Source organism: Colletotrichum siamense, assembly GCF_013390195.1.
Source record: "Colletotrichum siamense strain Cg363 chromosome Unknown KSG_Cg363_contig04, whole genome shotgun sequence".
In the NCBI taxonomy this organism is placed as follows: domain Eukaryota; kingdom Fungi; phylum Ascomycota; class Sordariomycetes; order Glomerellales; family Glomerellaceae; genus Colletotrichum; species Colletotrichum siamense.
Window position 1 is genome coordinate 2,508,791 of NW_023501017.1, and position 15,204 is coordinate 2,523,994.

A 15,204-nucleotide genomic window follows, 5' to 3' on the forward strand; every position below is an offset into this window, starting at 1 on the left:
TTTCTCTTTCCCATCTCATCAGGACTGACCACCCCCGAGGCACATCATCCCTCCCGCCGACACATCAGACACTGCTTGTCGCACGCTGTCTATCATCATCGCGAATCGACAAAAACCACAAACTAGTCGCATCAGTCGCCTACAGTTCCTGCGGGGTCCTCTTCGTCGAGCTTTTCACCAATTCTTGTTTTGCCATTGACGCATCCACCATCCTCAACTCGACCCTTAATTCATTCGATCCCGTGTTTCCACTACGAGACCCGAGGACGATACCCAATCAACCCGCCCATATCGACATTAAGCCGCAGCAGCCTTGACGGTCACCGCCTGTGTCGAATTCCCCCCTCCCATCATTCGCTTGAGGTCGAGTTTGGGTCGTGCTGGTCAACAGTGTGCCAAAAGTTATTTCCTCCGGGCTGGACTCGATTTACGTCTCTAAAACCAACAACATCAAAAATCTCCACGGCAGCGCCTCAACTAAAGCGAATATCGCTCAAAATCTCACAACATTTCTTTGACTGTCATCATTGACGCGATCTTGCCGACTCGAAAACAACCCGCGCGGTCTCGCTCTCGATCCGGTCAGACGCGACCGACATTCGTCGTCAATCACCACCACATCACATCCTCAAATCACTGACAGGATGTATTCACAACATGCCGCCGCGGGCATGGCCCCCCAAAAACCAGAGACCTTCATGCTGAGCACTGAGGCCCAGCAGGCTCTCCCCCACGATGCTCAGGTCGCCCTCCAGCAGGTTGACAACCGTGAGTTGCGATTGAGTGGCGGACTCCGACGTTTTTGCTGACAACCTTCTAGTCAAGTACTTCCTCATTTCTGCTCCCGTTGATTGGCAACCGGATCAGTACATCCGCAGATTCCTTCTCCCCACGGGCGAATACGTCTCCTGCGTGCTATGGAACAACCTTTTCCACATCTCCGGCACTGACATCGTCAGGTGTCTGTCTTTCAGATTCCAGGCTTTCGGCCGTCCAGTCAAGAACTCCAAGAAGTTCGAGGAGGGTATCTTTTCCGACCTGAGAAATCTGAAGTCCGGAACCGACGCCTCCCTTGAGGAGCCCAAGAGCCCCTTCCTCGACTTCCTGTACAAGAACAACTGCATCCGAACGCAGAAGAAGCAGAAGGTCTTCTACTGGTACAGCGTCCCCCACGACCGCCTGTTCCTCGACGCCCTGGAGCGCGATCTGAAGCGCGAGAAGATGGGTCAAGAAGCCACCACTGTCGCCGTCAGCGAGCCCGCCCTGTCCTTCCAGTACGACTCGTCTCAGTCGCTGTACGAGCAGCTCACCAAGGCCCAGCAGGCCAACTCTTCTTCCTTCAACGCCCAGCAGGTGACTTTCTCCCAGTCCCAGTCCACTTCTCCCGTCATGAGAGCCATGGACTCAATGCCTCCCCCGCAGATGATCCCCCAATCGGTGGCCCCTTTAGCGGATGGCATGGAGGCGATGGTTCCCTACGGAGCGATGGGAATGCACCAGCAGATGCCTCCTCAGCAGATGGTCAAGAGGGAGCCTGATTTCGCCCGCGTCCAGTACAACCAGAACGGCGTTCCCATCACTCAAGGCCACCAGAGGCACGCCTCCATGCCCGCCTACGGTCTCGAGTACTCGCCCGCTCCTTCCTTCGTCTCCTCCCAATACGAGGACTACAGCAACCGGGGCATCTCCTTCGAGCCCATCACCCCGCCCCAGCAGGCTCTCGGCATGGCCGCCGAGCCCGCCTACATCGCCAACGAGGAGACCGGCCTCTACACCGCGATCCCCGACCACATGGGCGGTGGCGTCAACGGCCTCAACGGCATGATCCAGCTCCCCCCCTCCAACCTCGCCGGTCCTCAGTTCTCCAGGGCCTACGGCACTAACAACGTCTACTCTGTGATTGAGGGCTCCCCGACCTACAAGCAGAGGAGACGCCGTTCTTCCATCCCGCCGTCAATGTCCGCCATTGCCGCTGCAACCGCCCAGGCCCAGGCGCAGGCTGCCGCTCAGCAGCAACAGCAGCAGCAGCAGCACAGACCCTCGGATCTCCGGCGGTCAGTCTCTGCATCTGTCGGCCCTGTCGCTGAAGGCGACGAGTCTGCAGACAACTCCCCTCCCGGCCTTGCCTACAGCAGCTCCGCCATGTCCATGGTAAGCCAGCAGCACAAGGAGATGCTGGAAATGTCCCGACACGGCACCCCGCTGTCCACTGTCGAAGGCAGCCCAGCACTCAACCCCATGTCCCTTCAGCAGCAAGACTTCTCCCACCTCACCAATGACGACTTGTCCGGTGATGGTTCTATGAACGGCGCGTCGCGGCCCGGCATGCAGGGCCCGAACGGCGTCGTTCGCAGAGCCCGCTCCGCGACTGTCATGGAACTTGGACCCTACCCCCAAAAGTCCCACTCCTGCCCCATCCCCACGTGTGGCCGCCTCTTCAAGCGTCTCGAGCACCTCAAGCGGTAAGAACCAGATCTCATTTTCATTTGTCACCAACCATAAAACGACCTGCCTGAAATCTAACCAAAACCTCCAGACACGTGAGAACACATACACAAGAAAGACCCTACATCTGCCCTTATTGTAGCAAGGCATTCTCCAGATCAGACAACCTAGCACAGTATGCCCCAACTTTCCTTGATATCATTTCCTTTGTCATTTCCTTTGTCAGAAGAAGATGTAGAGTGTGGAGCGAGACCCCAAGCGATCAAAACCAACGTCCAACCGCCACGACACAACACAACACTACACATCATCGCAGCCACCAACATGGGGGGACAAGAAACTTTTTCTTAGCAGGACTTGGACTGACCCGAATGCTTCTACAGACACAAGCGTACTCATGATCGTGGCGAGAACGGCGAGGCCGCCCTCAACTTCTCCGGCGAGGAGGAGGAAGAGTACTCTGGCGAGGACCAGCTCGGCTCTCTTGAGGAGGCCTCTCCCAGCTCCGAGAACGCCTACGTTACGGCCTCCATGAACGGCGCCGTCAACAGCTCGTCAACGCCCACGTCTGCCGGCATGGCACCGGCCCCGACGTTCAACAGCCTGCAGACGCTCAGCATGCCAATGACCATCAGCCAACCGGCAGTCAACGCGAGCGCTATCATGTGAGACGGCAACTGAGCTTTAGCTCTCATTACGACTGGAGTTACGTTTCTTCACGGTGTTCTTTAGAGTGGGCGGCATGGCTATGACAAACGGTTCGGAAACGGTCTGGGACTTTTCATTTTTTCTTCATTTATCCAACCATGGATTTTCGGCACGCGTTAGCGACTGGACACTTGCTCCTTTGGCTCCGGGCGATTTTTTTTTTTCTTTCCTCATCGTTTGTTGTTTTCAAGTGTTCAGCATCATCGTCTGGCCTCCGGTGCCAGGCGAAAACCAAAAAGGAAACCCGCACACATAGATGCGCACCGAGAGACTGGGAAGATCTCGAGGAGCGTTTTGTTGTTGTTGTTGTACCCATGGAAAAGAGAGTTTCATGCATGAGCTTAGGGTCGCGATGCGAAGAAGAGAAACGACTCGCACATGTATATATAGTTTGTTTCTTTTCCTTTGTGCTGGAGAGGCATGTTTGAGAAGAAGCAAGCTTGCCTGTATGGCCAGATGATACCAGGGTTAGGAGGAGAGAACTGTGTCGGCGACTCTATGAGTTCCGGACAGGCATGTCACGATCAGAAGCAGAGTCTTGAATGCTGATATATGTTGATCACACTGATTTGTCCCATGTGACGTTTGATTATGCCGTGAATGATGCATGTGATCCAGAGACTCTTAACATGCCCCCGTCAGTCCTAATGTGAACACTGGATGCGTTCAACCATGTCTAATAGGGATATCACAGAGATACTTGTAACAGATAGTCGACATTGATATCTAATGCAATCATCTCCGACCACCCCTTCCACCCCTTCCGCCTCGTCCACCTCTCATACCACCACCACTACCCTCGATACTCCTCACGTCCCTCTCGCTCAACGTCAACTGCGCGCCCCTCATACGTCCCACAGAAGGCCCGCCAACGCTCCTCTCTCCCCTGCCGCCGCCGCTCTTCTTCTTGGGCGCGGGCGCCTCCCTCTCCAGCACGACGCCATTCTCCTTTGCCTGCCTCCTGCGCGTGGTCTCGCGCTGCGCGGCCTTGGCGACGATGCCCTTGCGCTGGGCCATGGGCATCTTGTCCTGCTTGAAGAGGGAGGCGACGCCGGGGGCGAGGGATTGCATGCGCATGTCGAGCTGGCGCTGGCGGAGTTTCCCGGCCGCGAAGGATTTGGGCTCGGAGGAGGTGGAGGAGGAAGTGCTGTGTTTGGCGAGGAGGTGGGATTCGGAGAGGAGGCGTTGGAGGGCGAGGTCGTTTGCGAGCATCGACTTGTCGTTTTCGTCGTCTTCGTCGGCGGGGGTTTCGGAGGCGGGTGTTGTTGGGTTCGGGTCGGTTTGGGAGGGAGGTTTGGAGGACTAAGTGGTTGAGTTAGCTGGGGGATGGAAAGGAGGGAGGTGGGTAGGGTAGCGTACCATGAAGGCTTTGAGCTCGCGTTTCGACATGCTCGGCGCCGGGAGGGGTTTGGACGAGCTGTGGTCCACCACCTCAACCACATTCTCTCCCTCGTCGTCGTCTTCCTCGTCTTCTGTGAGAATGTCAGCGCCCCGGCCTCACCTTTGCGGTTCAGGAATTTCGTTGACATACCATCAGACACACCGCCCCATCCATCCTCGTCGTCAACCCCGACATCCTCATCCAAATCCTCCTCTTCCTCGTCATCATCATCATCATCATCCTCGCTCTCCTCAGCCATCGCCGCCGCCCTGCCCTTCTTCGCCTTGCGCTTCGCTCCCGCTGTCCCGGGCAGCGGCGCAAACGCAGCCTCGAAGTGCCGTCTGAAAATTTCTTGCGCGTCCATCGTCGCCTCGTCCTCTTGCGCCTCGGCCTCTGGTTTCCGGCTCGTTTGCGGCTTTACCGCGCCTGACGTCTTGCGCTTTTTTGTCGTTGCCGCCGCCGCCTTGGAAGCGGAACTACTGCTCTTCTTCGTCGCCGTCGCGGGAGCGGGTTTCTTAGAGACGTTGGCGGATGGCGCCTTGCGCTTCCCGAGTACTGAAGCCATTTTGTCGTTTACTCCGGCCCTGTTTTTTCTCTTTTCGCTCTCGGAAATAGTGTCAGGTCGTGCGGTAGAAGAAAGCCGCAATTGAATCGTCAAAAAGGCCTTGGGAGAATGGGCGTCGGTGGTGCAGGATTCTGCTGAATGCAAAGACACAGAAAAAAAAAGCTATCGCCGCCCGGTGCAGAGACAGAGCGAGAGTGAGCTCCGAATTGAAATTTTAGCGGGTCCATGTAGCCTCGTCCGCCCACTTTTCATCCCTACCCCAATCCCAACGTCCTAACTGGCCTGGGCAGTAAGACACTGAAGACACTGGCGGGGCAGAGCTCTCAGCCTTGGTGGGATACATTCCGCCCCCCTAGGAAGAAAAAAAGGTACATCTCATCCTCACCGTCTCACGTGAAGCACAAAGCCCCAAACCTTCCTGCCAAACTGCTGCACTCCTACATCATGGGACGAAGTTTTCTCTAACAAGGCGCGTCCGCTGTGTACGTTGCCTTTCTACGTGTCACATCAAGCAAAAGTCTGTTCATGTGTGGGACGGCGAGAGGAATACGCAGAGAACAACAAAAAGTTGGAATGCCAAGAGACTGCCGGCGTCCAATGATGCTGAAACTTTTGTTGGCCTGTGAACTGGATGAAACGGACAACAACAGAAGAACTACGGATGATGTGGAGGGATGACTGTTTGATACGTTGGTGTCGCTGACGGGAAGAGACGACGAGATCGAATAGTTCCAGCGGCAACCCTGACACACATACACACGTATGCGCGCGCGCGTGCCCGCTGGGGGGGATCACAAGCGCCAAAGCTACGCTGCGCGCCCAATCGTCACCGAGGTCTCACCCAGAAGCAAAATCAGAAACGGAGGGAGAAGAAAAAGAACTAATAAACACCAAACTATACAGCTTTGACAAACACTGCTTGCTATCCATCCCAAAATCCCCCCGTTTTCATCACATCTTTTCCCCCACTGTCCACACACACCCCTCCCCTAGTTTAGGTAACACGCATTCGGGCAGCAGCATCAGCAGCATCAGCAGCGGCAGCAGCGGTAGTTGTAGTAACATCAAGGATGTGATGTGATCTAAAACCGCGCGGCTTCGAGCTCCAGCTCCAGCTGTCTGATCCTCTCGCTCTGGTCCTGAGATCCACCCGCGTTCACCTTGCGCTTCAGACCCTCCACCTCGGCCGACAGCTGGCTAATCTTGTCATTCTGCTTGCCGATGAGCTTAGTCTGCTGCTCCAGCATCTGTCGGATCTGGTCCAATGAGGACTCGATATGGCCCGAGGAGCTGGGAGAGGGGGCGGCCTGCTTGATGGGGGACGGTTGCGATGTGCTGGCGGGGGACTTGAAGGCAGGGGAGGCGGGCTTGATAGGAGAGGGGATCTTGGTGGCGTGCTCGACACGGGCAGGGGTAGCAGCAGCGGGCGCGGCGCGCTGAGCTGGTCTCTGCACCTCCTCGAAGCTCGAGTTGTCGTCTTCCACCTCCGGCTCGGCGGGCTCGTCATCCTTAAACTTGGACGCCATGTTGGCCATGGATGCACCCTGGTCCTTCATCGACGGAGGCGGCGAGCGCGAGACGGGCGCAGGCTCCGGCGCGGGGGCGGGAGCGGGCTTCGGCGCAGGCTTGGCGGCCGGCGTGGGGGCCGAGGCGATCGTAGGGGGCTTGTAGTCGGCGACGACCTCCTTTGGCGCAGTTCCCTCGTACACGCTCTCGAGGTCGATCTTGTTGGGGATGCCGTCCTTGCCCTCAAGCCACTCCTTGGCGCTGACAGCAGGCTTGAGGCCGGTGGCAGGAGGGAAGATGTCGGACTGGAAGGTTTCGGCTCTGCGGGGAACAGTGAAGGAGATGGGCTCGATGTAAGTGTCGTTGACCGTCTTGTAAGCGCGCATAACCTCGTTCTCATGGACCTGCTGGAGTCAGACATTGCGCCGCTGCTTGAAAGGCTGCATGAACTCACGTTAATTCCACGCCTGGGAACAAAGGCAATTCCTCTTTGGGGCTCCGCAGACTTGTACTCGCTGAGGAACTCAAACTTGTCGTTCTCGTACTCAAAGTAACGAATGTTGCCGTCACTGCAGACGCGTCAGCAGGGCTTTCACCTTCAACAAAGCACCACACCAAATCACTCACCCCTTTCCAGCAAGGTACAGGCAGTTGGATCCCTCGTCTGTACAAAGTCAGCACTTCAGCAATGGACAATCAGAAGACAGCACCAACCCCAGAAGGGCATGCAGACACCCGAAATGGAGTCCAACATGGTAAATCCTCCAATAGGCTCGTTGCGGCCAGGCTCCCACAGGGCGATCTGACGCTCGCTCATTCTCGAGAAACCGCAAGTCGCGAAACGGTTGTGCTCGCCCATCCACACAGCTCTGCTGTTCTTGGCGCCCGGGTGGCCAGGCGCCTCGTGGACGGGCTTCTCGGCGCGCACATCCCACACGCGGATCTTCTTGTCGCGGGAGGTCGTGACTAGCAGGCTGCCGCTGGCGTTCCAGGACAGACTCTGCACGATGTCATTGTGCTTCAAGGAGTGGGTGGACTGGCCGGTGCCAATGTCCCACAGCTTGATCGTGAAGTCGCCGGACGCGGACGCGAGGATGTTCTCGGCGGCGGGGTTGAAGAGGACCTGACCAACCTTTCTGTACGTCTAGCAGTCAGCAACTATAGCTCACAGGGGGGTGATTGGTTTCGTGGCGCGACGAACCTCGAGTGACCGGCGAGCTTGCTGACGGGAGAAACATGGCCGGGCTCCTCGGCATCCGTGTAAAGGGTGAAGTTCTCGGGAACCTCCCAGATGAAGACCTTTCCGTCCTCAGAACCGGAGGCGATGATGCGGTCGTTGAAGGGGTTCCTGGCACGTGAGCCGTCAGCATGTCGCGTGCGCTTGAGGCAGGTGTAGGGGGGGCAGGGCGGTCGCGGGATCGGCGTACCAGTCGGTATCCAAGACGGTGGCGGTATGGCCTCGAAACAGCGGGATCTGGTCGGGGAGCTTTCCCTTCTCGCCGAGGGGGATGACGGCGAAGGCGCCGCCGCCGCCAGCTTCCCAATTGACCGAGAGGTATTCGGGGTTGGCCTAGCAGTAGGGAAAAGTGTCTCGTCAGCTTCTTTGCGTCTCTTCAATTTCGCGGGCGACCCATTGACGTGTCTCGGGCCCGACGACCGTAGAAGAAAAAAAAAAGTCGAGTTCCCCCTTACCTTCACCAGGTTGGTATCCCACGCATTTCGGCTAATGTGAAGGTTGTCGTAGCAGAACTCCTTGCGAGTCGGCTTTCCAAAGACGTGTCCTGTGTAGAGAGAGGTCGGGCGTCAGCAGTCAGCTCCTCGCAGCGCAACGCGGGCGGTTGCGACAAAGGGGATGACGGAGAGAGACCCACGATACTTCGACGCTCGTACAAAGCGGCCCGCCATATGGAATGATGTATTATGTTAAACGGGTATGGAAAAAGCGGGAGTGAGTCGGGAGAGGGAGGGAAGGGGTATCGCAAAGATGCAGACGATAGACGATAGAGAATGCTGTGTGCAAAAGGCCAAGGCCTGCGACGAGTTTTGGTGATCCAAAAGCAAAAGGGGACGACGAGGACGACGACTGGGAACGCGGAGGAATCGATAGCTACAGTTAGCATTACCTTACCTCAAGGTACACTAGTGTAGTGTAGAGCTGCCCGTTGTTCCTCCCAATGGCGGGCCCGGCGGGACCTTGACAGATGAGTGTGGTGCTGCTGGTTCCATCCGTAGCACCAGGGTACCTTATTTCAGGTACCTTTTCCACCCACCTCACTGGACCTGCCTCTTCTGCCTTCCCGCCGCTACGAGGAGCGACACTGGAGCGACATTGCTGCTCATTGCGCCCATCCCGCCGCCCCGTCACTCACAGGCTCGCAACCAGCCCGCTGCCCACGTCCAAGGAGCTACGTACCCACTTCCACTTACTGAAGACGTCCAGCGCTGGAATTACAGATGGATACCTTGCGTGAAACTCCCCCGGGCCAGCTGCGCCTCCGTGGCTCCCCTCCACTTACAGCCAAATGATGGAGCAAGGGTCCAGCCAAGTTCTCAAGTTCATGCACATCACGCCTGTGCTGCACGTGATCCTTTTCCTCACCGAGGTGAGAGGCTGCATGTCGCGTCGACTTTATCACGACAACCACCACCAATCCGCGCATGTCAAAATGATATAAACCTCCCATTTTAGTACTACATCATACGTACACCTAAACGGGAAACCCGACTCCAGAATAATGCTTCCAGAGACCGCGTACGAATCTAGTAGGAAAAGAGAAAAAACCACGTAGACAATGACTCTCACAATCTCCGGAACTTCCACCCGTTGCTTGCTTGCTTGCCTTCCAAACCATGCCCAAACGCCGTCCTATCAGCCAAATTATTAAACATTGGGGCGAGAGTGCGCGAGGCAGACGCAAGCCATCTTTTTTCGGTCAAGAGCGGACGAGACACATGATCATCCGATCACGAACACCTGGTCCAAGAGAATCATAGATCATGCCGTGTCTCCCGTTCCTTCGTCCTCGTCCTCTCCGATCGTCCCGGTCATGCCAAAATCATAAAGAAAAGAAGGGGGTATCGCTTTAGTTGAATGTGCTCTTGGTCCGCGAGTGCACCCGCCGGCCCTCTGCCCGACGTCGCAGCGCATCCTCTCTCTTGAGCACGAGCTCGCACCACTTGCCCTTGCTGCGAGGTCCGTCGTCGCCCTCGCCTCCACCCTCGGGTCGACCGACGACGTCCGTGAGCGCTTGCATCCAGCCCTCCTTGTCCTCGGCCGTGTCGGCGTAGAAGTCGATGAGCTCGCCGTTGTTGAAACGGATGCGGAAGCCCTCCTCGACGAACATGTAGCCTTCTTCTTCTTCGGCAAAGGCAGACCTGCGGCGACGGCCACCCTTGCCTGTCGTCTCCTTCTCCGTCAATGCGCGTCGATCGTCAATCAGGCGCTTGGCATTGGCGAGGTTGATGGTCGCACGGGGCTGACGGGTTGCCTCGTGGTATGCCGTCAGCTTGGTGCCGACAAGCTTGAAGTAGCGACGACGCCAATACTAAGATTGATGTTAGCAAAGAAGTCAAGTAATGGACATTAAAGTATCTTACCGGGCAATCGCCACCCTGCTGACTCAAGTGGCCCTCCCAGTTCTTGGAGAGACGCTCCTCGGCAGCCTTGATCTCCCGGATGCAAGAGTTCATGCTCTTGGGCATGTCGTCGTCCGTGGCTCCCTTAGGGCGCGGGACGAAGAGGAGCTGGAGCTCCAGCTTTCCAATCTTGTACGGGGCACGGCGAACAACCGCGGTGCTACCACGCTTGCTCTTGACGCTAGAGGCAAAGGCAGCCTCCTCCGTGGCCCACTCGTTGAAGCAGGCGACGTTGACGACGTATGGGCGACCGTAGCAGCGAGATTCGTGCTCCTTGAGGCAGACGTAGGAGCGGGCGAAGCTGCCGTCCTCGGCAGCGAGGGGTGACAACAGATCCCAGGCGCTGGGCGCGACCTTCATTTGTCTGGCCTGGGCTTCACGCTGCTGCGCTGCCTGTCTCTCCTCCTCCTCACGGGCGCGCAGCTCCATCTCCTTGCGCTTCTTGGGGGACGCGAACACCCTGCTAAAGGTAGACGTCTTGGGCTTGCTAGCCTTAGTAGGAGACGACTGCACGACGACCTTCTTCGGCAGAGGCTTCTCGAGCTTGACGTTGAGGGTCAGTTGGAACTCGAGATCATTAGGCACAACAAGTTCAAACTCCTGGCCGATGGGAGCGTTGCGAGCGAGCTCAAGCCAAGCCGTGGTGACACAGTGAACACCGTTGTCGAGGGTCAAGCTGAACCAAGTTCGCTCGTCTGGGAAATGTTAGTACCATGTGGCGCTTCATTGGAAAATGCGACTCACTTCTAGGGATGGGAAGATCCAGATCCTTCACACCCAAAACCTTGATGAAGAGTCTGCCGCGCTCACCGCTCTCCTCGGTAGCCAGCTCGGGGTTCAAGTCCTCCTCGGCCAATGGGTTGAGAGTGTGGGCGTTGCTCTCCTGGCCGGGCAAGGGCGGCGCCGGTCCGCTGGTGTGGGCGCGCGATCGTCGTACGCTCTTCTGTCTGGGCCTACCATTCCAGGGCTCGACGGTCCACGACTGCGGGCGGTCGGTCTTGACCGGGGAGTTGCCAGCCGATCTGGTCTTCCACTTGTCATCAGATTCCTTGTCACTTGCGGTAACAAGCTTTGTGTTCTGACGCATGAGGTATCCGCGCTGATTACGAGATTTGATGTTAGCATTCTGTGATTGTGTTTCTTCTGCGATTATCTCTCTGTTGGATGCGGTCGGCCTAGACGCTTGTCTGCTGAGGCTTTTGCTCGCAATCTGGGAGGCTTCGTAAACTTGTTGAGAAAAAGCAACCTTTTGTTGTTCGATGACGCGATCGAAATCTTGGTCGAGACTGAGACCAAAGTCGAGATCCAGGGTGAGACTGCGCTTCTTGAAGCTCGGGTGGCGCTGCGTGTAGTAGTCCTCACCGACGTTGGACTCCTCCGTAAGATCGCGAGACAGTCTGTTGCGGTGACGCTCAGGGATAGGGGGAATATCTGGCACCTCGCGACTAACTTGACGCCGGGCTTCCCTCATGGCAATGATGTCGGAGGGAGTGTTGGACGGCCTAGTCTTGAGCTTGGAGCCGGAGGCCTTGATGGTTGCCTGACGCTCGGGAATAGCAGGGGACTCCAGGGGCTCCTCGGCAATCGAGGGGGGATGCTCAAGCATGGACTCCTCAAAGTCTGACTCCTCGTCCGAATCCTCAATCGGGCGATGAATGACGGACTCGGGCGTACCGGGTTCATCGTCGTATTCATCCTCCGGCTCGCCCCAGCCAGAGCCGTCGTAGAGACCCTGAAGCTGAGGAGGAGTAAAGGGACGCTGAGCCTGAACGTCAGCCATCTTGGGAGGGGGCTGAAGCTCTTCCAAGTCTTGAGCTGTGGGCTCGGGAGGAGGCGGCAACATGAAGGACTGTAGACCCTTGGAGAACTCATTCTCCTTGGCTTCATCCTTCATCTCAGGCAGACCAGAACGGACGGAAGCAGGCGACTCGATCTGCTTCTCCTGCTCTTGCTCAATTTCCTGGATTTCAGGTTCCATCTCAGCCTCAGGCTCAATGACCTCCTCAGGCTCGGGGGTGGGCTCCTTGGCGGGCAGCTCCATAGGAGACTCGACAGGCGACTCAGTAGGGGTGTTTCCAGTCTTGTCGGACTTGAGCTCAAGAGGCCTTATTTCAGAAGCAATATCGAAAGACTGGAAAGCCTGCTGGGGGCTAGCAGCACGAGGAGTGAGGATCTCCTCATTCACTTCAGTGACTTCAGGCACGCGAGCGGGGCCGTCAGAGTAGTGGCTTGCAGAGTCCGCATCGTTCTCATCCTCGGATCGGGCGTAGAAGTCAGTGATAGACTCAGTCTCAGCATCAGTGTCCTCATCGCGGTGGATGATGACACTGCCTTCCTCATCCGACAAGTCGGAGACCTCATCGTCCAAGATGGAGTCTTCGGTGGAAGGAATAGGAACGTCGGGGTCGAGGGGAAGGGGGAGGCGACGCTCAGGGCTTGGGCGCTCCGGGCTGGAGCTAGGCGCCGGAGAGGAGAAGTACTCGGCCTCTTGTGCGGTTTCGCCAGTGTTAACGCGGCGGAGGATGGATTCGCGAGAGATGCGAGTTGGCAGCTCATAGTCCTCAAGCGCCGAGATGTCACCGATGGTGTCGTCCTCCTCATCGGCCTCGAGCATGCTCGACTCAGCAGTCTCCGTCTCGGACGAAGGGCTCTGGAATCTATCGCGTTGAGCGCCACGACGGAGACGACGCTCTCTCTGCTGCTCGCTGGCCGACTTGTGGTCGTCCGAAAGCATCATAAGCTTCAGTCTCTCCTCCAGCGTCATCTTGCCGTTGCCGATACTTTGGATCTCCGACTTGCTTGCAGCAGCGGCCGCGGGCGGCGGTGAGGGCAAGCTGCGGTGGGTACCAAGCATCCTCTCAGCAGTAGCTGAGATGCCGGGTGACCCACGAGAGTCGCTGAGGCGAGACTCGCTGCGGGTGAATGAGCCACCCATGCCGGGGAGAGGCGGCAAGGGGCGGTGGTCTGAGGTGGAGGAGTCGGAGCGAACATGCTCTGGCCTACCGGGGCGGGCGGGCAGTGACTCGGGCATGGGGCTGCTCTCGAAGGGGTCCTCCATGCGCTCGGCAGACTGCCTCCAGTCATCGGGACCGACGACAGGTGTCTTATCTGTGTCCTCCAAGGAAGCGTCGAAGCTGTCCTCTCCGATGTCGTGGTCGCCGAGATGGTAGTGCTCCTCATCATCATCCTCGTCATCCATAGAATCGAAGCTGCCCTCGCGGGAGTTGGATCCGATGGATGAAATGTCGGGTGTGGCCATCTCATACTCGTTGATCTGGGGGGGCGCCGCGTCGAAGGTGACGCTCTTGGCATGCCTGTGGAGGGATTTGCCGGAGGGCAGCTCGCGGTCGTCAAAGGAGGTATCGGCAGACCATGTGCCGGTCTCAGGGTCGAAGCTGCTCTTGAAGTTGCTGCGAGAGAGCGACGACTTCATGGGTGATCCGGGCTCCTTGCCAGGGCTCTTGGGAGGGCTGGAGAAGGTGGCTTGCATCGGAGTGGCGTCGCCAGAAGCCTTGGTCGGGCTCGTTGCCGGGCTGTAAATGGGGATGTTCGACTTGCTGCTGTTGTTGCGCTGGTGGCCGAAACCCCTGCTCAGAGAGTCCGAGGACCGAAGCCCGTTGATGATGGCGGTAGGGGCGGCTGATCCTCCATATGCGGATGCCGAGTAGTTGGCAAGAGGGCGTTCGATCTGAGGCACTCTCGTAGGGTCGTATTCCTGCTTCTGCTCGAGAGCGAGGATGTTGCTATTCTTGACGCGCGAAGCCTTTTGCAGGCGTTCAATGGATGTGCGACGGGTTGGTGAGGGCGAGCCGTGGCGACCGCCGTATAGGTTCTGGGTCTCGGTGCTGATGGAGTCGAGGTTGCGCTTCTGCCAAAACAGCCTAGGTGACGTGGTGGTCTCCATTGGAGACGACTGGAATGGAGAGGAGTCGGTGTTCAGAGTCATCTTCTGCGCGGCGTTTGTTAGAGGAAATTCTGGGCCGGGGGGCTGTCTAAGACACGATCCGCTTACCTTGGATGGCTGCTTGAAGCTGGGAGAGTTTCGTCTAAGGTCCGAAGGGGACAACTCTGAAAGTGCGCGAGGGAGGTTCGCTGCCTTGGGAGGCGGTGATCCCGTTGAGCCCGTGGAGCCCTTGGAGATGCGCAAAGGGTGTACCTGAGGTGACGGTGTTAGTCGCGAGGATGCAATGAGCACTGGGCCGCGGGCAGAGGGACTTACTGGGTCCTCTTGAGATGCCATTTTAGGTGATGTTTCTGTGGCCGCGAAGGCGCATCTGGCGGAAAACAGTCGTAGTAGTAGATGAGTTTTGGCGATGAATGCTCGAAAAGAAATTCAGGGTCGGGCAGGCTTTGCTGCGGCGGATCCTGCTCTCGGGGATTGTCGTAGAATTCGGAGCGGCTCGCAAGACACAAAGGGGAAAACGCGATGCGTAAAGGTTGTACTAGAATGAATGTTTGACGTATTGCGTCTCGTGGGGACACTTCTTTCGCTCTGCCCTTTTTTTTCTTCCTTGCCGTGGTAAAATTCCGATGCTCTGGTGGGTGTAATTGATTGACGAGGGATGACTGGAATGGAGCAGGAGAAGGTTCGGATGGATGGCGGGATGCGGGTAGAAGGTCGCAAAACAACAGGCAACGCACACAAAAAAAAGACCAAAAGGCGGTGCCGCCAAAAGTGCAGCAACAATAAGAGTAGCGTTCCTGACGACGGGGGGGAAGGTGGTGAGAAGGCAACAAGAGAAGAAGCAGGCCGTGTTGTTGGTCGGTGTGGTTTGTCTTGTTGTTTAAGGGCAGGCGGCGGTTGCAATCGAGGTTGAGGCGGGGAAGCGGTGATTGGTGCGCGGGTGCGGGAGAAGTAAACAAACAAGGAAGGCAGCTCTTTGTCGGGCGGGCGTTGCTCCTGGCGACGGCGTATTTACTTCTACGAGGTACCTATCGTAGACGAGGGGCACACACGGCAGTC

The 15,204-nt window shown here is 57.4% G+C and overlaps 4 protein-coding genes across 4 annotated transcripts; 1 reads left to right on the forward strand and 3 right to left on the reverse strand.

Moving 5' to 3' along the window:
* Positions 1–644: 644 nt before the first annotated feature.
* On the forward strand, positions 645–3,114 carry steA-1 (Transcription factor steA; the record flags this gene model as incomplete). Its single annotated transcript, XM_036638455.1, has 3 exons — positions 645–768; positions 821–2,462; positions 2,829–3,114. 3 exons carry the CDS (start codon positions 645–647, stop codon positions 3,112–3,114), a joined length of 2,052 nt encoding a protein of 683 aa, XP_036495477.1.
* Positions 3,115–3,962: 848 nt separating this feature from the next.
* On the reverse strand, positions 3,963–5,099 carry CGCS363_v006607 (Uncharacterized protein; the record flags this gene model as incomplete). The annotated part of the gene is made up of 4 exons (XM_036638456.1): positions 3,963–3,970; positions 4,005–4,455; positions 4,513–4,625; positions 4,685–5,099. The coding sequence occupies 4 exons, from the start codon at positions 5,097–5,099 to the stop codon at positions 3,963–3,965; spliced, it is 987 nt and encodes a 328-aa protein (XP_036495478.1).
* A 1,082-nt stretch (positions 5,100–6,181) lies between these two features.
* Positions 6,182–8,510, reverse strand: crn1 (Coronin-like protein crn1; the record flags this gene model as incomplete). Its single annotated transcript, XM_036638457.1, has 8 exons — positions 6,182–7,009; positions 7,060–7,174; positions 7,233–7,269; positions 7,320–7,741; positions 7,807–7,953; positions 8,033–8,175; positions 8,298–8,386; positions 8,477–8,510. The coding sequence occupies 8 exons, from the start codon at positions 8,508–8,510 to the stop codon at positions 6,182–6,184; spliced, it is 1,815 nt and encodes a 604-aa protein (XP_036495485.1).
* A 1,178-nt stretch (positions 8,511–9,688) lies between these two features.
* BUD4 (Bud site selection protein BUD4) lies at positions 9,689–14,481 on the reverse strand (the record flags this gene model as incomplete). Its single annotated transcript, XM_036638458.1, has 5 exons — positions 9,689–10,150; positions 10,203–10,936; positions 10,986–14,190; positions 14,254–14,397; positions 14,461–14,481. 5 exons carry the CDS (start codon positions 14,479–14,481, stop codon positions 9,689–9,691), a joined length of 4,566 nt encoding a protein of 1,521 aa, XP_036495486.1.
* Positions 14,482–15,204: the final 723 nt, after the last annotated feature.